Here is a 23,829-nt window from a genome sequence, read left to right as displayed (position 1 = left end):
GAGGTGAGGTATGATGAGGAAGGGGCTGGTGGAGTTGGGGTGGGGTACCTCACATCTGTTTATCAGAACGTGTATTCCAGCGTGGGTAGGGGGAAGGACTTGGGTGGAGGTGTGACTTCCTTAGAGAATCAGCCAATGGGAGGGGAGTGTGAGAGTCAGTGATTGAAAGACACACAGCTGAGACCCTTACGCATGTTTGAGTATCAGTACGTGACCGGCAGTGTAGCAGAGCAGACGTTGAAGACTGGGTGGTACGTATTCAATTGAGGCTCAAAACCTTTATTTACTTTAATCACTTGATTATTTCTCAATTAAAGGAATTTTAAAAGTCAATAAAACTATTTTGAGGACCCTCATTGTGTTTTATTTAAATTTCATATGTAAGTGTTGTCATCATATATCATGTAATAAATATTAATATATAATAAATGTGTGGGGTTATGTCGAGGCGGGGTTCACCTTTCACCTCTGACAGCTGTCAATCACTTTTGATGGGTACTGTATACTATCTCTCTCTGCCCTTTCATTGCTAACCTGGGTCACAAGTGAGATTGAACCAAGATGAACCCAATTTCACAATTAAATCACCCCTTTTAACTAAAATTACAATTAATACAGCTAGATTAGCATATCTAAACCATCTTGTTACAACAAGTGCTACAAAACAATTACAAAATATTTAAAAAGCTACTAAACTTACTTTCCACCAATACTGTAATTTTCAAAACATGTAACTTAGCAATTTTACTAATACTCATTCATAATTTCTATTCTTACCTGTGGACTGGTACGTGTATAAACCAGGTTAGTGGTTAATGTGACATCTGGCAACATTCTAATCTTGTGGCTGAATGAAGAATACAACAGAAGTTTTCACATCTCAAGCTTCAGTGTACATCTCGCACCTATGAAAATAAATTCAAGTGTGTGAATGACTGTATTCAGTTTAAAGGTTGCACAGATGTTTCATGTTTTAGCTGATGTAAAGACTGAAAACGGAGACCAATTACGTCAGGTCTTTTTCATCCTTATTAGGATCTTATAAATGATCATATATATCAGTCAAAGACAAGTGTACAGTTTTTGGAAAAAAATCAAAAGCATTTTCTAATACCTTAGTTGCTTATGTATAGAAATGTTTCATAATAATCTGCATGAGTGTTTTATATCATGTATAATGTAAATTTGCCTTTATCTAACAACTACAGTAATTCAGTGTTCCCGTATAATGTGCTGAAGAGTTTAGAAAAGTGCAAGTATAACCATGATCCACAAGCACTTAATGATAATTCTATGTGGTCTTAGTAGCTGAGTAACATGGTTTACTTTCCTTTAAAGAACGGAATGCTTTCTTATGTCTCCTGCTTTTTCTAATACTACAGGTTAGTTCACTGTAAACCCTCAGTTCAAGTGAGTGGATAGTATGTCTAGGAATATAAGGAATACTCACTGGTAGCATGAAGCAGAATGAATTATCGAGTTCATTAAAAAAACAAAAAAACAAAATAAAACGGAATTGTCGAACGGCAGAATATTTCATTATATAGTCTAACTTGCTGTGAAGAGTTTTCTCGCAGTATAAATTGTTTGGTAAGGGTCTGTGCAGATTTTGGAGTGACTGGGTGGGCTGTGTTCCGCCAGGGAGAGTTCGCGGATGCAACAGTCGCATAAGTAGTTCGTTTTCACGCGAAATCTAATGTTTCCCTCCATGTTAATGGTAGGTTCCATGTTTGTCATCACAGATAGACGGACAGAAGAGAATTATTCTGTGAAACGAAAATAAAACGGGTATTACATAATAGTAGGCTAATGGTTATGTACCTAACGTTGCATAGTTATACATTTGAGAATATTAGTATATCGATGTCGTACATGTAAATTTAAACACAGGAAATGCGTGTGGAAATATAGTTTTCCTAGGACATGATAGGAGTTAATAAAGCAGTGAATGTATTATGTAAATGCCACTAATGTGTCTGCTGAAATATGTTGAAGTTATAAGTTGTTTTGAATGAAAAGAGCATAAAGGAAGGAGAAAAAAATACATCAGTGAGATGTTTAATAAAGACAAAGAACAGCCTGCTCTGAGGAAACCCATTTATGTCTCTTGTCTGTTTATCCTAATTCTACAGCTACAGGTCCATAATAGACTTGGTGACAAGGTATTAGCCCTTTTGCCTATGTTGGGATCTTCCTTAAGTACACACTTTGCAGGTCCCTATGTGATAGAAAAGATTGTCCCCTACCAGTTATGTTTTGGCTACCCCGATTGTAGACGAAAGATATGTGTCATATCAATTTGCTAAAACCCTATGTGGATCAAGGTGGTTTCCTTGTCATCATCAATCCCTCGTACCCTGGCTATGGTTACGATTGCTGCTGAGTATTCCCCTGAGCAAGACGGGTTACACCTGGCTCGCAACTGTCTACTGTGTGCACGTCTACCCAACTCAAAAGCCATACGATATCTCCCAGAGAAGCTGTCAGACTTGTCACCTCAGCTAGGGATGACTTCCCTGCTCTGATTGAGAAATACACATCACTATTTTCTGAAACTCCTTCGTGTACTCCTGTTGTTCAGCATGATATAGATGTAGGCTCACACCCTCCGATTAAACAACATCCCTATCGAGTAAACCCCCGTAAATGTGCTTTGTTGGAACAGAAAACAACATCTGCTTGATAATGGTTTAGCCATCCATAGTAACCCCCTATCCTCTGGTTCCGAAATCTGATGGAACCTTTCACTTTTGCACAGATTATCGTAAAGTAAATGATATTACAGTGCAGGATTCATTCCCCTTGCCTCGTATGGAGGACTGTGTTGATAGAATAGGATCTGCTAATTTCGTGCGTAAGCTTGACCTCCTAAAGGGTTATCGGCAGGTGCCACTTACTCCTCGTGCCTCAGACATTTCAGCTTTTGCCACCCCTGATAAATTCCTGCAGTACACGGTTATGTCTTTTGGTCTCAAAAATGCACCTTCAACCTTTCAGCCATTTATGAATATTGTTTTAGGTGATGTCCCGAATTGTGAAGCCTACCTGGATGATGTAGTTGTTTATACTCGTACATGGGAACAACACCTGCCAACATTAGAAATGGTTTTTGGAAAGTTGCAGGATGCTTCGCTTGTTTTGAATCTAAACAAATGTGATTTTGGTAAGGGCAAGATAGCATACTTGGGCAAACTAGTTGGCCATGGGATGCTTTGTCCTTTGGATGCCAAAGTCCAGGCCATTCTGTCCTTTCCTGTCCCAGACAATAAACAGAGTCTCAGACGTTTTCTGGGTATGGCTGGTTTTTACAGATGTTTCTGTAGACATTTTTTCTTTAATTGTGATCCCCTTAACAAACTTACTCCGTGAGAAAGTTCCCTTTGAATGGTCTCCCATGTGCCAGGATGCTTTTGATGCTATTAAAGCATTATTATGCCATGCACCTGTTCTGGCTCTGCCTGACTTCTCATGGAGGTTGATGCTAGTGGTGTAGGCACTGGTGCTGTCCTCATACAGCAGGATACCCAAGGCTTAGAACACCCTGTTTGTTATTTCTCAAATAAATGTGTAAAACATCAATTAGCATACAGCACCATAGAAAAAGAGGCACTTGCTCTTTTGTTAGCGCAGCAACATTTTGAAGTTTATATTGGAGGCAGTTCTCAGCCAGTTACGGTATATACTGACCATAATCCCTTAAACTTTCTTAGCCGTATGGCAAACACCAACCAGCATCTTATGCGCTGGTCTCTCATTGTTGAGGGGTTCAACTTGAATATCCTACACAAAAAGGCAAGTGAGAATGTGGTGGCAGATGCCCTGTCCCGGGCTTAGAGTTAATTGATGGTTGATGGTATTGATAACCTAGACCTCCTGGGGAGAAGTCCACGCTTACGGTGGGGGGGAAGGGGGGGGGGGTATGTCTGCCTGTATGTCGGCATTCTGTGTTCCAGGTTTTGCCTCTGCCTCTCCGGTATCCCCCATCCTGATCCAGGTTTTCCGGTGAGCAGAGGACAGTATAAATTGAAAATGAAGAGACAAAGGGCTTGGCTTAGGGCTCATTGGAGAAGAGTTTGGTGTTGTTGGTTTAGACTTGTTGCTATATTTTGAGCTTGTGTTTGCTAGACTTTATGTGTACATATGATTTACGGTTTGTTTTGCCCCTTCTTTGATTGCTGGATAATATGTTTCTTGTATGTATATTGTCCTGTATATAGTTACACACTGGTGGTAGGGAGTGGCTGCCATTTTGTTTGGGTTTATCTTTGTTTCTAACAGTGTAGTCAGTGTAAGTTTCTTTTTGTTAGCTGTCAGTCATCATTTTGTTTCTAGTGTGGTTTTGTTTGTTGTGTTGGCCTTGGTCACTCCTGACAGGATTGCACCAGTTTCTTGTAAATACACAACATCTTTGCTGTCAACTTTTGTCTGGTTAGTCATTCCATTACTCATTTCTACTGTTGTAATACTCAAAACCCTATGTTACGTCTCCCAGCCAAGACAGGGTCATAACATAGATTTTGAGTATTGTTTTCTCCTGGTTTCTTTCATTCACGTTTTCATCGTGCATTCCCATATGGTGATGACCACAATCAAAAATACAACTTCAGATGACCACTTCAAAAATACATCTGGTGAAAGAGGAGAAAACAAGTGCAGGCAGTGCACAGGGGTTCTCACCCTCCCACAAGAGGGGGGATAATGGTTCAAGAAGCCTCCTGAAGGACTTTCTTTCTGCTTGCCACAGATAAGAGCATCTGCCAAATTCTGAAAATGTAAATTTTTAAAATACAGGAATACAGTAGTTTACAGGTGTGGGCACAACACTTTATCTACTGACAAGACAACACTTTAAGTAAGAAATCTGCTCAATTCTGATGAAGTTTCAAGATGGCATCTCTTTACCACTAGGGGGCAGACATATGCCACCTATCAGGAATGTTTTCATTCTCCAGTGACATCAATGAGACATATTTTGTTCTACAGACACAAAACTACAAAGACCTAAAACTGTTGAGCATCTTAATTAGTATTTACAAGCACTTCACTTAGGTTGTAACATTTTTACTTTACATTTTTTATTTTTACCTTAAAAAGAAACAAATTTAATGCTAGAAACATAAATGAAGATTAACTTTTAAGCATAAGTAATCTCATGAGTAGGATGTTTAACACTTTACAGATAGAAGATACACATCCTGCATGTATAAACACTCATATCTGATAATCAGGCACTGTAGGACTTGTCTCATCCATATATGTCACAGAGTTGTTCACTGTCCATTGACATTTGTTTCCCTCTTTATTTACCACAATGTTAGACATTTTATGGTTGCATTTTCTATTTATGTTTTAAATTAAAAAAAAGTCCGATTCAATATTTAAACACAATGTCAGCATGTTCTGTGCTTACTGGGGTGGTGTAGTGCTTTACTGTCAAAGCTACTGTGAAGCAGAGCACAATAAGAGAGTTAAAATGATGTGTGATGTGGTGAATGCCAGGTTCTGGACTGTAGTGCAAGAGTATGGATTAATTTGCACTTCTTATGGACCACAATCCCAAATATTACATTTATATAAAGTTTTCAGAATGCAAGTTTAGCATTGAATAGAGAATTTTTAACTTTAGTCTTTCAGGCATCTCTTGTCCACTGTGTGCTGGAAACAGTTTTGTAGGCATGTGTGCATGTCTGTGCACTGACAGTTTGCACAGAGGTATTTAACCACATCAAAAGTTTTGTACTGCTCACTTATGAGCTATTTTCTCTGCTCAGACTGCATACCAGTGTCTGTATATTTTCCATCCTCACGTTGGACTCTCGGTTTTTCTGTCCACGCATTGCTGAACACCATTCTTACAAGATACTCATTTACTCCCCCTTTCCAACCACCTGTTTATTGTTGACTGAACAGAGTAATGCACCAATAGAAAATATGTGGAAGGTGACCACCCAGGTGACCACCCAGGTTCCCCCGGTGCTGTTACTTGGGGCTGGGACACTGAAGCTGGTTCCAGAAAATTCCAGGAATGACAATGCTGACCTCAGTCCAGAAGAGAGCAATCCTAGGAAGGGTAAAAATACTTCACACTCTCCAATTCCCAGGCACCTGGACCAGATACGATCCATACTGGCTAAAAACCAGTGCAAACAAATGAGTGTTTAGCTATGGGCTCAGTGGCTAGCTAATACAAGTGTAAAGAGGGATAAAACATGTCAGTGGAAAAGACAGGCCTGAGCACAAAGGCACTAATCATGGCAACACAAGACCAAGCACACAATACCAAGTCAATGGAAGCTCGGGTGTATCTGGACATGACAATCCGGCATCTAGGAGCAGTATGCAAGATGATGGTGGGAGCAGCATACACTCAGAGACACAACAAAGATGATGGAGGGAACAGCATATACTCAGTGACACAACCAAGTGGTAGGGATAACATTTAAAAAAAAGATTACATGTGGAGGAGTCATGGAGAATAGTTGAAAATACCAAAAACTAACTTTCACATTCAGACAATGAATATAGTGACAGTAGATAACTACCAGAAAACAACAGAGATAGTAAGTATGACAATCCAAAATGGTAGTTATATTATGAATGAAGGAAGATGGGAACATGAAGGAATACTACGTACTTGAGGCCCTAAGCTCATTTTTCCAACTTAGCAATATGGTGACATTCCTATGTCCATATGACTATTTAGAGTAAATCCCCCTGTTACTAAAGTTTAGTAAGAGAAGCTCTATTTGTGTTTATCTGTTCAACAAGCTTAATGCTTGTGCAGTGACATGGAAGGCCTGTGCCTTCATGATACAAGATTACTCGAGTTTATTTACAGAAACAAGCAACACTGCATGTGTTTTGATTTTCCTTGTTTCCTCTTTATTATTTATTGTGAATTACATATTTTATATTGGGTCTAAAATGATGACAGTTCACTAAGTTTCATGTATTGCATAAGCCACACCTACAACTATATAAAGTGCAGTTTGATTTGAAAGTCACATTTCCTCTTCATGTCATCGCAGGGATGGTTTGTATATCAGTTCTGATTTCCCTGTTCCATGGCATTGGTAAGTCATATTAATCTCATTTATATTAAATGGAGAGAATAAACTTTACTGTTTTGAGGAAGTCATAAAGATTAAGATGGGTTTTAACAGGTGTCCAGGGTTAAAGATGAAAGTTTTTAATACTGTCCCTCTCTTACAATTTGTGTTAATTTTGTGGTGTTTTCTGGATTGCAGGTTTGCTCCCAGTGGCTCTGGGCTCTCCAGATACTTTAATATTGGTGGCAGAACCTGGTGATGATGTCACTCTTTGGTACCAGCATGAACAGAAAACACCAACTTTCTTATCTTGGTTCAAACACACAAACAGTTCTGTGCCAGTTTACATTTCATGTCAAAAACAATCCAGAAACAATTCTGCATCAAGCCACTGTTCTTTTGTCAATCAAAGTAAACGTACTGTGATGTCCGTAAACTCCCAGTACACCTCTCTGACAATTACTGCAGTGAATCCCACTGATTCAGGATTGTATTATTGCGGCATTCGGCGGGGTAGTCAGATTTCCTTCAGTAATGCAACATATTTACAAGTCAGAGGTAACATTCTGTGCAAATGAATAACATTACAGTAATTACTGACAAATATTTATATGGTATGTTTAACAATGGTTAAGTACCATATATTAATAAAATTAAGGTTAATGTTAAACTGATGTAAATCTTTTTTGTTGTTCTTTTTTCCAGTGCGAAATGAAACACCTTCCAAGGGTAGGTCAGAAGAAGGTTTTTTATCTCATGTTCTTCAGTTCTTGTTTTGCTTTGTATATGGTATTTCTGCTGTTTAAAAATATCGCTATTAAGAATTTGAAGAACTGTGAAGCAGTAGAAGAATTGCATTGCAAAGTCACATGTACAGATTAAAAAATAAATATTTCTTTGAATCTCTTCTTCAGCTCTCTGGTCTTCAGATGTCTTCTTCATGCTGACGGCAGTGTTTACTGGAGTGATTCTTGTTCTCATCAGTGTTCTTCTTTTCATGCTGAAGAAGAAAAAACAACACAGTGATGGTACTGCTAATAATGCTGTTTAAAGCTAATTTATTAACACTTTAGGTAATTTTAAGAAAAATACAGCTTAGAAGAAAAGTACAAAAGTTACCATTACATAAAATATATAGAAAGTATTCTTTTAAATAAAGGCAAATCAAGTATTAAAATCAAGTATTCTATATATTGCAGTAATATACTTAATATCTCGCAATATACTAGATTATATTGCAATGTAAAAAGAGTCTGAAATGTATGTTTACTCCTTAATGCACAGCTGATTTTTTTTTTATTGATTCCTACAGAAACTGACTGTAAAGTTGAACAAAAGAATGAGGTAATTATGAAAAAAACATGATAAATGCTTGAACCACATATAACTTAACTATAGAATATATTTAAAATCTTTGTATACAACAAATTCTTATCAATTAATTTAATATCTTTGTATAACATTTTTTGCAAAATAAGAAAGAAAAAAAAAGAACACCTTTAGAAGGGTTTGGTGTCCATTGTGTAAGCAAAAAGATGTTCCAGGACATTTACAGAACAGCCACACAAAGAAAAAGGAATCATATTAAACATAAAAAGAATCGCATCTTAAAATTAATTTCAGGATTAAAATAATAAAGTTAATTTTGTTATTAGTGTTATTTAAAGAAATCTGACATTAAAGTAAAAAATCCAACAGAATATGTCATCCAGTATAGTTTTGTTTTATACCATTGCAGGAAAAGAATTCTAGCTACGCTGCTCTAAGGTTTTCAGATAAGAAAATCAAGAAAGCAGGAAGACACACTGAAGTGAATACTCAGGTTGTGTATTCTTCAGTTAGACACTAGCAGTGACAGAACAAAGTGCTTCTTATCACCACCATGTATTTTATATATGCACTTTCTAGTTTTGACATACACAAACAGTGGACAGTAGGTCTGTAAGCACTGTCAGAAATTGTGACTGAGCAGTTAAGGTGATGTATCGCAACCTGGATTAACCCAGCGTAATCAGGGAGTTTGATGTGACCTTTGCAAGAATAGAAAGTAATTTACTATTATTCAAGGCGATTCCCTACACACAGTGAAGAATAGCATATATATTTTGCAAGTATTGTGGGCTGGCATGTGTTCAATCTGTAAACAATTAAAACCCTTTAGCAGAAGTGTATTTGGACTATCCCTTTTAAGACTTAATGTTCAGTTAGTCTTGACTGATTACAGAAAATTATAACAATAATATTAATGTTTCTTAAATAGTTTGGGTACCATAGTATGACACCATACTGTGGCATCTTAATGACCTCAGTGTAATCATACCAAAATATTTTTATTGCTACTATTAAATACTTGGCACCTTAAAATCCAGCTATGTGAATTTCCTTTTTTTACCATTTGACTCATTTTATATTATTGACGTATATTATTATATTATTGACATGATATAGTTTGTTGGTGGTGGTGACTGATATGCGAATAAATGTGTTCAAATGCAGTTTGAATTGTTGTGACTTGCTGTTTCAATCTTCAGTTCTTTTTTATTAAAGTGCATTGTCTTCAGACTCGTCTTTTGGTTCAATCTTTTTTTTAATGAATCATTTGATACGGCTTTATATTATGTGAAAATATCCTGCATTACTCTGCTTATATCTACTGACTTATCACACTTGATGAAGCATTAAATTCTGTGTCCATATTTAAAGAACGCTGTGAAACCAAGATTCAGTAAATTACTTTCTATTCACAATGTAAATATTCTGGAATTTTATAATATAATCTGATATTATTTAACAATGTTAGTCACCTTTGTTAAAATAATAATGTCATTTAAACAGAAAGTAATTAATGTTCTAAGCATGCTGTCCTGACATTAAAATAATTAACTTTTAATATAACCATAATAAAGATGGAGGAGGAGCCAAAAACGTTTTGTTCTAAAATAATAGAAATAATAAATAGGCAGAATAATTACAGACTTAATTGAACAGACAAATAAAAGCTTCATCCTTCCACAAGAGACAAAAGAAGAAAGTTTAGAGATAATCTGGAGTGTCAATCTAAGATTTTACTGATATATCTTTATATTTCATTTTTCATAAACTTTTAAATATCATCAACATACATCAGTCTGGGTTAGATTTGATATAAAATTATAGCTCAAACAAAGAGTGTTGCCTACATGCATGGGTGTGGCTTCAGTACATCATGGTCTTTGTGGTCTCCGCCAACAGGACCTTCAGCTATTTTTACACATTTTTGTGTTGCATGATACACACACAAATCCAAATTTCATGAAATACACTCTTCAGGTCTCCTTCCATAATCACACAACTTTAAACTTTACAGGTTTACTGATTAATGCAGGTTTACAGAAAATTACAAAATTGTTATCCAATGTTACATCTACAGGAATTATATTTTCCATCATTCTCATAAACAACTAGATCTAGAGCAGGTGTGTCCAATCCGTCCTGGAGCCCTAGACTTGGACACCCCTGGTCTAGAGTCATGGTTTGAATGAATTCATATAACGAGTCAGAATCAACCAGACTCTTGTGTATGCGAATAGATGTGGCTTTACTGACTATAGGACAATCCAAAAACATTGTCAAAAAACAGACATAAGTCACAACCAGAAAAACACCACCAGCGAAAGTGCAATGCGGTAAATACAAAAACTGCATAATAAACAGAAAGGGGTCAAAAACAATATACAAGACAGACATAGGAAAAGCGCTCAGCATACAGAGGGATGAACCATGGCAACACTTTGTAAAGAACGTTTGGTTGAGAAGGTGCATAAATACATGAATAAGACTTGGTAACAGCTAAAGGTAATCAGCGGTCTAAGGATGATGATTGAAGCAGCCTATTGGTGGAGACAGATGGAGTGTTCTGCACTTGTCAGGACCAGGGCTGCTGGAAAATAGAGTTCTGAGTTTATAGTTGGAGGTCAGCATGACAGTTCCATCATGAACTTTGTGAAGATTTATTCAAATAAATGTGCAACAATGGATGTATTAAATGCACTTAAATAAAAATGTAAGAATGGGTGTACAATTATGATAGAATAATAATAATTTTTTATACTATCTATTGACAATATGCAGCCAGTGTTTAATTTACAATATATTGGCCTTTTCATTCCAAATTTGTTTACTTGAGCAACCAGGCTCACAATCAGAAACTAAAGGCAGATAATCCAATGTAATCCCTTTTCTAATTGTCATACCGCCTGACTCCCAACCAGATTACACTATCCAGCAGCCTGTTCAGCACCCAGCCAACAACTCAGCCAATCAGAGACATTCATTCAGATCATCATCACCAGAATATTAAACTCACCTGTGTGTTCAGAGAGTTTAGGTATATAAGACCTAACACACAATCACTGCAAAGTATTGCCTCTAGGATTTCCCAAGCAAGTGTTTGTTTGATTCGTTTTCCTGTGTACCATACCTGTGCTTTGTCTTTATCATTTCTGATTTTTGCCTGACCCCTTTTTAAAGATATCTTCTCGTTTTTTGGATTACTCCTCTGGCTTTTGACATGGACTCGGACCTCTCTAAGATTTGGATTACCCCTTTTGTTTCTCTGTCTATTATTACTCTGAGTTTACCTTTGATCATCTAGTGGAACCTTAATAAAGTTCATCTTCACAATCCACAAGCGTCTGGCTCGTTACACTAATATGAATACAATGTATGCATTAATACTTTTAGATAAACTAGATTATTGTAACTAAAGCATTTTTTAAAACCTAAATAGCAAAAGAAATTCAGAATGTTAAACAAATTACTGAATTTTGTTGCTTTCCACTATTACTATAATTTTCAAAGCATTTATGTGATTATGCATGCTATTAACTCTCATTTTAATTTCCCTTCTTACCCCTAGACTGATCTGTGTATAATTAGTGGTTGAGATTCAAATGTGACTGCTGACAATTTTCTCATCTTGCAGCTGAGGACAGAACAGATGTTCTCACCTCTCTGTGGTCAACAAGCTTCAGCGTGCATCTCACTCTACTGTGAAAAAAAGACAGATACAAGTGGGTAAATGACAAATACACAGTGTATTTAACTGAAAGGTTGGACAGACGTGTCAGGATTTAGCTGATGTAAAGGCAAAAAACATCAATAGAATAGAATATCAATTTACAGTGATTACATATAGAATTCAGAAGTAAAGACCTACAAATATTTTAATTGTTTCTGAACATCTTCAGCAAATTGGGGGAATATGAAAACAGGAGCTCAATGCAAAGATAATACAAACCCAAACAACTCAGCAAACGATAGACTCTAAAGACAATGTGCAGGTAACAGTGCTCAGAATTAGTCAGAAGATTTATGGCAGGTCTTCACAACAGGCTTACACTGCTATCCAGTATCAGCCAAAGGAAGAAGGTTTCTTCCATTCCAGAGATTATTTCCTTGTTGCAGTTGCATTTGTAACATCCTGGTGAAAATGTCTTTGGCGCCAGGTTAAGTCCTGGATTTCTCTAAAGATGTTTTAGTCTATAGTAAACCAAGTTGTAGAGGGAGGTGTATTGTGTTCATTCATAGCTGCATATCTGGCCACTGTGAACTGGTAGTCACTCAACCTGTGGAACAAAATATATCACCTGAGCAGGGAATGAACCATGAAAGAAGAAAAGAGAAAATAACTGCAGCATTGCTGCTTTATTTATATTAGTGCTAAAATGTAGACATCTACATGTTGACAAAGGAAGACCGTCTAAGCATTCCTTTTCACCCAATGAAAGCACAGCTCACCATATGTTAAATAGTTGGTGGAAGTATGATGTAGCACGAATGTTCATGTTATTACTGTCTGGATAGTGTTTAGGGCAGCTGGCATGATCTATGCTTATAGTAGTTATGTGGCTTTTTGTGCTATTTAAAGAGGCATAATTCTGCACACAATAAGTGAGTTGAAATTATGTTTGTCCTTGAATGCAAGTTTTTTGGACAATAGTGAGAGTGTACAGATTCATCTGCAATGTTTTTGTAATGAATCAGAATCCCAAATATTCCATGAATATCATTTTAATATCACAGAACTGTAATTTTAGCTCTGTGCTTTTAGGAATTTTTGTCCATAGCATTGTGTGATGGAAAGAGATCTGTAGATGTGTGTGCATGTCAGTTTGCATTTGCACACACAGCAAACAAAATGTGTTAACCACATTGAAGGCTGTGTCTGTCCCTAGCAGTCATTCTAGCCATTCTGCTGTATTACACACTGTAGTCTGAATATTTTCCAACCTCTGAGTGGACCCCCAGTTCTTTTCAACACACTGTGCATCACAATCTCTTGATCTCAATCACTTGCTTGCACAGCTGATTAAGGACCTCTGTCCTGACCATCCTGTTTCTCTGCAAAGCCTTTCCTCTTCTTTTTTGAGACCAGTGATGGTTTGTATATCTGTACTGATTCTCCTGTTTCATGGCATTAGTAAGTAATACTAATCTCATTTACATTATTAAATAGAGAATACACTTGAAGACAATAAAGAAAGATTTCGCAATTGTAAAATACATTGTAAAATAACAAAGCAATTAAACTTTTACTTTCCACCACCACTATAATTTTCAAACATTTATGTAATTTGGCAATTTTACTAACTTTCACTCTAACTTCCATTCTTAGCACGGGAGTGAGCTGTGTAAAAACCAGATTGCTGGGTAATATTCAACTGTGACCTCTGGCAACATTTTCTCAGCTTGTGGCTGAACTAAAAACAGAACACAGTTCTCACATCTCTGTGGTTAAAATACACCAGATCACATCTCACACTGCTGAAAAAAAATGTCATATACACGTATATAAATAACACAGTGTATTGATCGGAAAGATTTGAAAGACGTTTCAGGTTTTAGCTATTGGAAAGGGAGAAAACAGAGACCAAATATGTCAGGCCTTTTATATGGTTTTGCAAGTGACAATATATATTAGACAAAGACAAGTGTACAATTTTTGAAAGAAAAATAGTAAAAAAAAAAAAGTAATACTAAAACTGCTTAAATATAGAGACATTTCATAATCTCTATGACTGTGTTTCATATAAAATTACAGATCATGTACAAAGTGAAGTTGCCTTCATCTAACATCAACTACAGTAATTCAGCTGCTCCTGTATGATGTGCTGAAGAGTTCTGCAAAGTGCAGGTACAACCATGATCAACAATCACTTAATGATGCATCTGTGCATTCTAGTGTTACTTTCCACCACCACTATAATTTTCAAACATTTATGTAATTTGGCAATTTTACTATCTTTCACTCTAACTTCCATTCTTAGCACAGGAGTGAGCTGTGTAAAAACCAGGTTGGTGGGTGATATTCAACTGTGACCTCTGGCAACATTTTCTCAGCTTGCGGCTGAACTAAAAACAGAACAGAAGTTCTCACATCTCTGTGGTTAAAATACACCAGAGCACATCTCACACTGCTGAACAAATGTCATATACAAGTATATAAATAAAACAGTGTATTGATCTGAAAGATTTGAAAGATGTTTCAGGTTTTAACTATTGTAAAGGCAGAAAACAGAGACCAAATATGTCAGGCCTTTAACCGCTTTATAAGGTTTTGTAACTGATAATATATAATAAACAAACAGAAGTGAACAAGTTTTGAAAGAAAAATGTAATACTATAGCTGCTTAAATATAGAGACATTTCATAATAATCTCTGACTGTGTTTCATACAAAATTCCAGATCATCTAACATCAACTACAGTAATTCAGCTGTTCCTGTAGGATGTGCTAAAGGGTTCTGCAAAGTGCAGGTACAACCATGATCAACAATCACTTAATGATGCATCTGTGCATTCTAGCACTGAGACTCATATTCATAAACAAATCAGAATGATCTTCTAAAGACTACAGCTGTTCCTGTGTGATATGCTGAGGGGTTCTTTGAGGAGCAGGTAGAGCCATGATCCACAATAAACGTTAGATCTATATGGCCTAGTACTGAAATGTACAGAAAAAGAGTGGAACAGTAATCATTTTATAATTATTTGTGGTGTTTACAGGATGTGATGAGAGCAGTATTTACTAAAAGGTATGGTCACAAATCCAAGGAGCTGTAGAGAATCTTCTTTATTTATAAGCAGATCAGGATGATCTTCTAAAAATGAGTAATGGCTGAAGCAGCAACAATAAACATAAAGGAACTGTAAGAATTAATAGGAGTTCCTGGCTAAAACATTTCATGTTAAACTTCTCACCATTAACCACTGATTACCATTCATCACAACAATCAATTTTCAGAGTTCAACATTTCCTTTTCCTTCAGGTTTGTCTCACTGATCTGACTACCAACCTGACACTCTCCAGCTGGGGTTAGAGCTGCGAGTGTTACTGCAGCCTGACCCTCTCCAGCTGGGGTTAGAGCTGTGAGTGTTACTGCAGCCTGACCCTCTCCAGCTGGGGTTAGAGCTGTGAGTGTTACTACAACCTGACCCTCTCCAGCTGGGGTTAGAGCTGTGAGTGTCACTACAACCTGGCCCTCTCCAGCTGGGGTTAGAGCTGCGAGTGTTACTGCAGCCTGACCCTCTCCAGCTGGGGTTAGAGCTGTGAGTATTACTACAGCCTGACCCTCTCCAGCTGGGGTTAGAGCTGTGAGTGTCACTACAACCTGGCCCTCTCCAGCTGGGGTTAGAGCTGTGAGTATTACTACAGCCTGACCCTCTGCAGATGGAATAGTTTGTCGGGCTTAATGCAGAAATATTCATATACAGCCGTGGCCCGCCATCTAGTGGTGACCCTGAGTGTGATATTTACTGTATGTGTATATTACTACTACTGCAAAGATGTTATGCAGGAATATACAAATCCAACCTTGGTGAAATATACACTTTCAAATTTATTTAAAAAACACATTTTGTATGTATATGTGGATTTTATTTTCTTGCTCAGGAAATCTCTGAATGTTTTTAGACTCATAAGTGTCTTATATTATTAGCAGGAAATGTGAGGGTCTTGTACATAGTAAACAGAAGTAATGCAGAAATAAACAAATGCTGCTTTGGTTTGCCATCTCGTGGTGACCATGTGCTACAACATCTGATTCAGCACCTCAGCTATGTATGCAGTCCTTTATAAGCAGAATGAGGTTTCTACTAACCTGTAGTGCTTCACTATCTAATTCATGTGTAATGGCACTTAGGATTATATTAACAATATATTTATACAGAAATTATACTAACAACAATATTGTGTTATATTTAGAGAGAGAGTGAGATGTATTGTGATTTATTGTGATGACACACATATATACAATCACATCCAGGAAATATAAGACTTCTTTCTAAATGCACAGTACAGCATCAACTTTTCAAAGTTTGTGTTACGAAGGGGATGTCTGTCGTTGCAAAGTCAGACTGTGCTTTCTTGCATCATGAATGGGCTGTTTGTCAGACTGTAATATGTAAATATGAACAGACTGGTCTTTACAACAGCTGTTGTAAGTGTCCTGGTTCTCATACTGAGGCCTTAGTCCTGCTGTTGTGTGCATGCAAATGTTATTACCTAATTATACTGTGTGTTAATATGTTCCTGTAGTCAGTGAGAGTGTAGTGATAGTGCTGTGTTAATATGTAAATGTAGTCAGTTATGGTGCAGTAATTATGCTGGGTGTTATTATGACAGACTGCTTCAGCAGTGATCATAGTTATGACTGAGCACAGGTGGGTCATCAGGGGAATGTGGTGGTCAGGGTGGTGGTGGTTGTTATGTACACCCCCCAGCCCTTGTGTAGTTCATTCTCTCCACTGGTTCATTCACTTTGAACTCTGAGTATATTTCTATTCTACAGTCACAACAATATCTCTCTACAAGATCCAGATTTGTTTTAGTTTGACTTCTAAACTGTTCTCCATAGTTACTAATAGTTGTTTCATAATATGGAGGTTGGAGATGCTGAGCTCACCAGAGCATACAGACACAAATCTGTAGAAGTGGATACTATGGTAACTGCTGAAACAAGTAGGTATGCATAATGTTGAGATCTTGCAGAGTGATGCTGTTGTGATCTTTGTCACTCTGTTACATGGTTATAATCAAATGTGTATGTTTAGTGGTTCATATTATGATAGTTCAGTGTTAACTCTGGTACATACACATATGATTATAATTCTGCATGTTTAAATCATGGTTTATATTTACTGACAAGTGTGTTTGTTGCAGAAGTCCAGCCGTGCCCAGATCAGAGCTCCACTGTGACGGTGTTGACGGTGCTCCTGGCTCTGATGTGGGCGGGGCTTGTGGCAGCAGGGCTGGTGATTGTTCCTCTGAGGGGAAAAAATCAGCAGCTCCAGACAGGAAGTACAGCAGACAACAGAGGACATGATATGAATGAACCCTTATTGTCCAGGTTATATTTTCAAGAGTTCCCCTTGTGGTCTTGATTATGGTCAGTTGTTGTGGTTGGTTTTCCCAATGCTGTAATGCTGCATTCATTTCAAAGTGTTTTGCTCGATAAGTAGCTACGCTTTGCCTGCTCATGTAAAGCATTCTCCAATATTAACTAAATCAGACATGTATTATGGAAACAGGCCTGCTTCATGTCATTTGGCTTTGAGCAAGATTGACAGACCTTTGTGCTAGTCTCAACTTTTGTCCACAACTATACAGTAAACACCAGAGGACGGTGAGGTTTTATTAAACACTCAGCTGGGGTTGTGTATGCTACAGTAGACACCAGAGGAGAGTCAGGTGCTAGTATATAATTAGGTATATGGTGTTTCTGTATTTTGAGCTGTTATGTCTGTGTCCTAGTTATATCCTGCTCACCTTTAGCCCTGCCCAAATGTAACCCCACCCCCTCTAGCTCCTGTGTGTTACTTTGCAGTGTGTACCACTCAGTGTATATCGCACACTGATACACTTAGACTCTGCCTGAACCCAGGTGAGACAGTGCTGTTTATGTAGTGCTACTAGACTCTGTCTGATCCCAAGTGAGATGCTGTAACCAGCACTCTACAGTACACACTAGGCGAAGGTGAGGTTTTATTAAATAATCATTTGGGGTTGTGTAACCTGCACTCTGCAGTGCACATCAGAGGAGGGTGAGGTGCTAGTATGTAATTTGGTGTATGGTGTGTCTGTATTTTGAGATGTTATGTCTATGTTGATTAAGACATTATTAGGATAAGTGCTAATGTCAGTTACATCCTCCTCACCTTTAGCCCAGGAGTGAGTAAGGCAGCTGTACTGAAAACAGCAAGCTGGACTGTGTGTGTACGCGCGTGCACACAGAGTAAAGCTGCGAACCAATAAGTTGATGACCAACACAGTAAATATCATCTCAGTAAGAGACACCGACTGTTATACCTACCCAAAGCGTACATGTCTCCTCACCTTGAGGAATCTTCATCTATCTTCATCTAGGACAGGGGTGTGTGTGTGTTGCTAAAGGACAGGTAGGTGTGTGTGTGTGTGTGTGTGTGTGTGTGTGTGTGTGTGTGTGTGTGTGTGTGTGTGTGTTGCTAAAGGACAGGTGGGTGGGTGGGTGTGTGTGTTGCTAAAGGACAGGTGGGTGGGTGATGTGATGTCGCTATGTGATGTACGCAATTGAGTGGAAGCGAGAGGCGGGGTTGTGAGAAATTGCTATTTATTTTCCATCAGGTTCTCGATGATGGAAGCACTTAACAACAGCCCCATCTCCTGGGATCTGTGGGTTTAAATATGACAGGATGTAAGTAAGGAACAGGTGAAGGTAATCAGTAATCAGGAGACTGTGAAAGGGGCAGGCAAGAGGTATGATCCTTAGCAGGAGTGGGCGTGTCCTGCTAGCCAGCCGACCAACTGTGACAGAACCCCCCACCCCCGGAGACCCCGCCAGCCTCCTGGCGTGTGGCCAGTCCGGCTGACGCGGAGCAGGCCTCTGAGGATGCAACCTGTGGTAGGAGGCAGTAAGGTCTAGGTCCAACACTTGGGAGGCCGGTATCCAGTACTGCTCCTCTGGCCCGTACCACTCCCAGTCCACGAGGCACTGCAACTGCGTGTGGAGTTGAGCAGGGTCCCCCCCCATCTATCTCTAGGGAAGGAGGCAGTACACTCAAAGGACCCCCATCACTGGCTTCGGGGCCGACACATGGAAGGCCCGAGACACACTGTGTCCGGGCAGGCCCACGCGGTAGGTAACCTCATAACCTCGTTAGTACACCTCGTGATGGTGTAAGGACCCTCGTATTTCGCGTTGTATTTTCCCGTTGGATCTCGCACGGCCATCTTTCTACGACACCCAGACTTTCTATCCAGGTTCGTAGTGGGCAAACTCCCCATGGCTCCTATTTGCCTTCCTCTTGTAGTTTGTGATGGCTTTGAGCAATTTCTGGTATGCCTCCTCTACACCTGCTCACTGCGCCAACACCACGTCTTCACCGATGACATGATTGGATTCCACGGATACAGTGGGGGTTGAAAACCTAGTACACATTCAAAGGGCGTTAACCCAGTCGCTTCATGATGCAGAGAGTTCTGGGCATACTCTGCCCAGGGGAGGTAGGCACTCCAGGTCTCGGCATGTTTTTGACTGTATAACTGCAGACATTTGCCCAGTTCTTGCTTAGCCCTCTCTACCTGACCGTTGGCTTGAGGATGTTAGCCAGATGTCAGACTGACCATAATGTTCAGTTTTCCAAGCAATTCCTTCCACACTCTGGATGTAAATTGTGGCCCCCTATGTCCTCTGGCAGCTCAAATTGTCCGAAGACCAGGTGGAAGAGAAGCTTCACCATCTCCCAAGTGGTAAGTAGACCTTTAAGTGGATGGACTCACACCATTTTCGAAAACTGGTCCACAATGACTAAGATCACTTTGTTGCCCCCAGAAACAGGTAGATCAGTAACGAAATCTATAGCCAAGTGAGACCAGGGTCGGAGAGGTATGAATAGTGGAAGCAGCTTACCTGCAGGCAGTGTGCGAGTTTTTCTGCGGGCATACTCCACACCAGATACCAAATACCTGACAATCTCTTTGTTCAGGGCAGGCCAGCAATAGCGAGTACTTAGTAGCTGTGCCATACGGGTTGCACCTGGGTGGCCTGTCCCCACAGAGGTGTGCGCCCACATGATCAGGGCTCGCCGGCGAAAGAGTGGTACAAAGAGATGGTTAGGTCGGCATTGCTGGTGTGGATTCGCTGCCTCGATTTCCCAGAGTAGGTCCCATCTCAGTGTGGCCAGGAAACAGGTGGGTGGATTGGGCTTCTGCATGATGTTAGGAGAGTGTGTCAACCTTCATGTTTTTCTCAACATGAGGGAGAGGGAGTAACATGAGTTATGAAACCCGACCCCACGGGTCCTCCGTCGAGCGCCCACACACTTAACGGAATGGGGAGGGAGATGACTCTTATCCTTAACCTCCTTGTGAAGCCCCAGTCCATTATGTTGCCCACTGCCCTTGAAACAACTAGTGCTGATACAGAGAGCCAGTGATCATGTATGACCCTAACTGGCAGTTTACACATAGAAAGAGTCAGGGGATGATTCACCGAATTATAGCTTCTCCTTTGGTTCTTTGGCTTGCCTTGCATCCCTGACACACCTAGCTGCATCTCCTCTGGGTCTGTTCTGTACATCTGAGGGGTAGCAATGAGGCATTTCATCCCTTCCGGAACAGTTGAGGTAGCGGGAAGGGTGGCTCGTTGTTCCGGTCTCATGGCCAGGCGATTAACATGCTGGCCGAGGTTCAGAACCAGTGAACGTATTTCCCCAATCTCCTGCTGCTGCTGTTGCTCCATAGCCACCATCTGGACAGCAAACAGGTGAGTCCAATCGGGGCTACTCGCCATGCTTCCCAGTGGCTGCACATTCTGTGACGTCGGCGGTTCGGTGGAAGTGAGAGGCATGGTTGTGAGAAAGTGCTCTTTATTTTCCATTGGGTTCTCAATGATGGAAGCACTTAACAAAATACAGAAATTATAGTCTTCTCAAAGTAACGCAGTCACTTGCCTTGACATGTCAATGGACCACTGATGTACAGCCCCGTCTCCTGGGATCTGTGGGTTTAAATATGGCAGAAAATAAGTAAGGAACACGTGAAGGTAATCAGTAATCAGGACACTGTGAACGGGGCAGGTAAGAGGTGTGATCCTTAGCAGGAGTGGACGTGTCCTTCCTGCTATCCGGCTGACCAAGCGTGACAGTCTAGGTTATATGCATTTAGGTTTATGTGCATTTAGGTTTAAATGTATGTATTATTATTACCTTATTTTCTGCTTGGCTAACTTCAGTGAATTATAGTGCTAAGTTCGTTAATTGAAATAAACTGACAGTATTAACCACTGAAGTCTTTGGAAAGATGCTGAATCATTATGGGAAATATAGCTAGTTAGCTAAATAATGAACATTAGAAACTTTACACTGAGCTGTTAATGACCTAGGTAAACACAAATGTTCAGTTATCATTATTGTTGTACAAGAAATCTACGTCGAATTCACATTTATAAGATTTTTTTTTTCTGTTTATTCACAATCAACATTTACAATAAAACACCATCAATGAATAAACACATCATACCATACAATCTAAAACAACCTTTAAAATAGCAAATCATCATCATCAATCAAGAAAATAAAAATCACTTCTCGGCCTTTCCTGCTTCACGGGTTTAAAACGTGATTTAAAAAACATTAAACTAAAAACCACTAAAATTCTAAGATAATAGCCCCCCAGCCAATTCATCCCCCAGGTTTACAAGACCCCGTAGTCCAATGTTCACTTCGTCCTCTGTGTCGTCCTCTTCCTCCTCAGTGGACCCCTCAGTTTCGGACTCGGTGGTCTCGCTTATCGTGCCCATGCACAAAATGCTGGGTGTAACCTCCTTCCTGAGGGTACTCGAGGCCAGGGGGGCACTGGGCGCCGCCTCCTTGGTTGGACTGGCCCTCCTCTCCTTGGCCGCCGGTCCAACACTTCCAGCGGTACTTAAGCCGGCCCTCGCCCGCTTCCTAAAGTTCGTGGATGCTCCAGCCAGGGCCACCTCTACATGCTGGGACTGCCCGTAACTAGGAGCTTCACTTCTCTGGGGGGGAGGCGTATGGTGCACGGAGGCCGTCACCCCTACAAGCCCCGCACCTTGGTCCTCTTTCACCGTGACCCCTCGCAACTCTCCCCCTTTCTCCAGCGCCCTCGGGACAGGCCACAGGCTCGCCCCTCCTGCTCCCCACCACAGCCGCAGCATAGGTCCTCAAATTGTTGGGGCAGGAACAGGCCAGATGCCCTTCTCCCCTGCAGGCCCTACATCGCCGGGGGGCCCTGCAGTCTCAGGCCATATGCCCAGGGTCCAAACAGTTCAAACACTGCGGCTCCGGGCAGTCCTCCATCCTATGGCCGTGGCCCCGGCAGCTCCGGCAGAAGGTCGGCTGGTCTCTGTAAAATAAGTACCCCCGGTTATTGGCAAGGACGAATAGGGCCGGGGGGTACACCGTGCTCTTTCAAAGTCACCATAAACTGGCGGCGCCCATTCTATACTCCCAGCTCATCCCGGACAAAACGCTCCCCCGGATGCACCTCGCCGTACTGCTGGAGGAACCTGCGGATCTGATCTGTGGGCACATGCGGGTTGAACATGTGGGTGGTGATCAGTCTCCTTTCACCATCCCACAGAGGTTCAACCGCAAAATGTTGGCCCACAGGGTGGCGCTGTAATTCCACCCTCCGCTCCAGCACTTGCCGATACACTCCTGTAGAGGAGAGCGTGACGTCAAAAAACCTCAAGGGCCCGTTGCGCTGGGCACAGATGAGACATGGATATTTTTATATGAAAAAACTTTAACCTTCTAAAAGCTTTTAAAAATAAAGGTACAGTTGGTGAAAATGATCTTTTGCTATCCTCTCATTGTAATGCGGGGTGGACCGAGTGCCGCAGGGCGAGGGGCAGGACACACAAACTCCAACTTCTGGGACGTACATTTATTAACATTTAACATAGAACACGAACGGCACCCACAAGAATCACACAAAATTAATATAAACAAGAAATGGGAAACGGTTAACGCTAAGTACAAAAGATAAACACGTACATATCGATAAACACGTATATATATATATAACAATAACAAATATAATTTTTAACATCACCATTGCCAATAACACCACATTAACACGTTACGTCAACAATGAGCAACGACGCTGCACACCCTGACATGCGTTTAAATACACATAGACATAACAAGGTGCAGGTGTCTCCAGGCGTGGCCACAAACGAAGGCCCTCCCACTGCACGTAGCTAACCAAACCACGTGCCTCGCGGGAGGCGAGCGTTCCGTGACACTCATCAAGGCTACATGCTTTGGTCTGAGTGCAGCACCAGGAACAAGTGAGAAAACATGTAAAGCTGACTCAGTACCTGCCTGAACTTATATCCTGTTCTGAACTTTCATACCCACGTAGATCACATGGTGCTGGTTATTGGTTAGTACCTTGAATGCTGAAAGTTAAAGCAGGGGAAGAACATTGTCAGACAAATATTTTTCAATTTTTTTTTAACATATTTTAACATTAATTGAATTCATTTCCATGTCAGAGATGTTCACTGCATAATATTTTATTATGTTTGAAGTTTTTATTTATGTTCATGTTACAAACTCACACTGCTCCCTCTACCCACTGCTGGCACTGTTCTCCCACCTGTTATTCTTTATAGGGCTCATGGTTACATGTCTTGTTTTGTCTTGTCTTTGTGAGCACTCTCACTGGTTGTACTGGTTGTACTCTCTACCTTTTTATATACAGTCAGACTTTTTGACCTTTGCATTCTTTGAAG

The 23,829-nt window shown here is 40.0% G+C and overlaps 1 protein-coding gene across 1 annotated transcript; it reads left to right on the top strand.

Moving 5' to 3' along the window:
- The first annotated feature begins 7,027 nt into the window (after positions 1 to 7,027).
- Positions 7,028 to 9,590, top strand: LOC113569285. Its single transcript, XM_035526263.1, has 6 exons — positions 7,028 to 7,073; positions 7,248 to 7,607; positions 7,755 to 7,778; positions 7,964 to 8,077; positions 8,362 to 8,393; positions 8,788 to 9,590. Exons 1-6 carry the CDS (start codon positions 7,031 to 7,033, stop codon positions 8,896 to 8,898), a joined length of 684 nt encoding a protein of 227 aa, XP_035382156.1. The 5' UTR covers positions 7,028 to 7,030; the 3' UTR covers positions 8,899 to 9,590.
- The last annotated feature ends 14,239 nt before the right edge of the window (positions 9,591 to 23,829 follow it).

The sequence above is a fragment of the Electrophorus electricus genome, chromosome 5 (assembly GCF_013358815.1).
Source record: "Electrophorus electricus isolate fEleEle1 chromosome 5, fEleEle1.pri, whole genome shotgun sequence".
Taxonomy (NCBI): domain Eukaryota; kingdom Metazoa; phylum Chordata; class Actinopteri; order Gymnotiformes; family Gymnotidae; genus Electrophorus; species Electrophorus electricus.
Note: the sequence above shows the minus strand (reverse complement) of the source record. Positions and strands in the feature narration are given on the sequence as shown.

Bases quoted from the DNA above. Each gene is read 5' to 3' on its own strand.
- LOC113569285 (XM_035526263.1), top strand. From the start codon at position 7,031: ATGGTTTGTATATCAGTTCTGATTTCCCTGTTCCATGGCATTG. The intron at 7,074-7,247 runs GTAAGTCATATT...TCTGGATTGCAG, and splicing joins TTCCCTGTTCCATGGCATTG to GTTTGCTCCCAGTGGCTCTG. The intron at 7,779-7,963 runs GTAGGTCAGAAG...TCTCTTCTTCAG, and splicing joins AAATGAAACACCTTCCAAGG to CTCTCTGGTCTTCAGATGTC.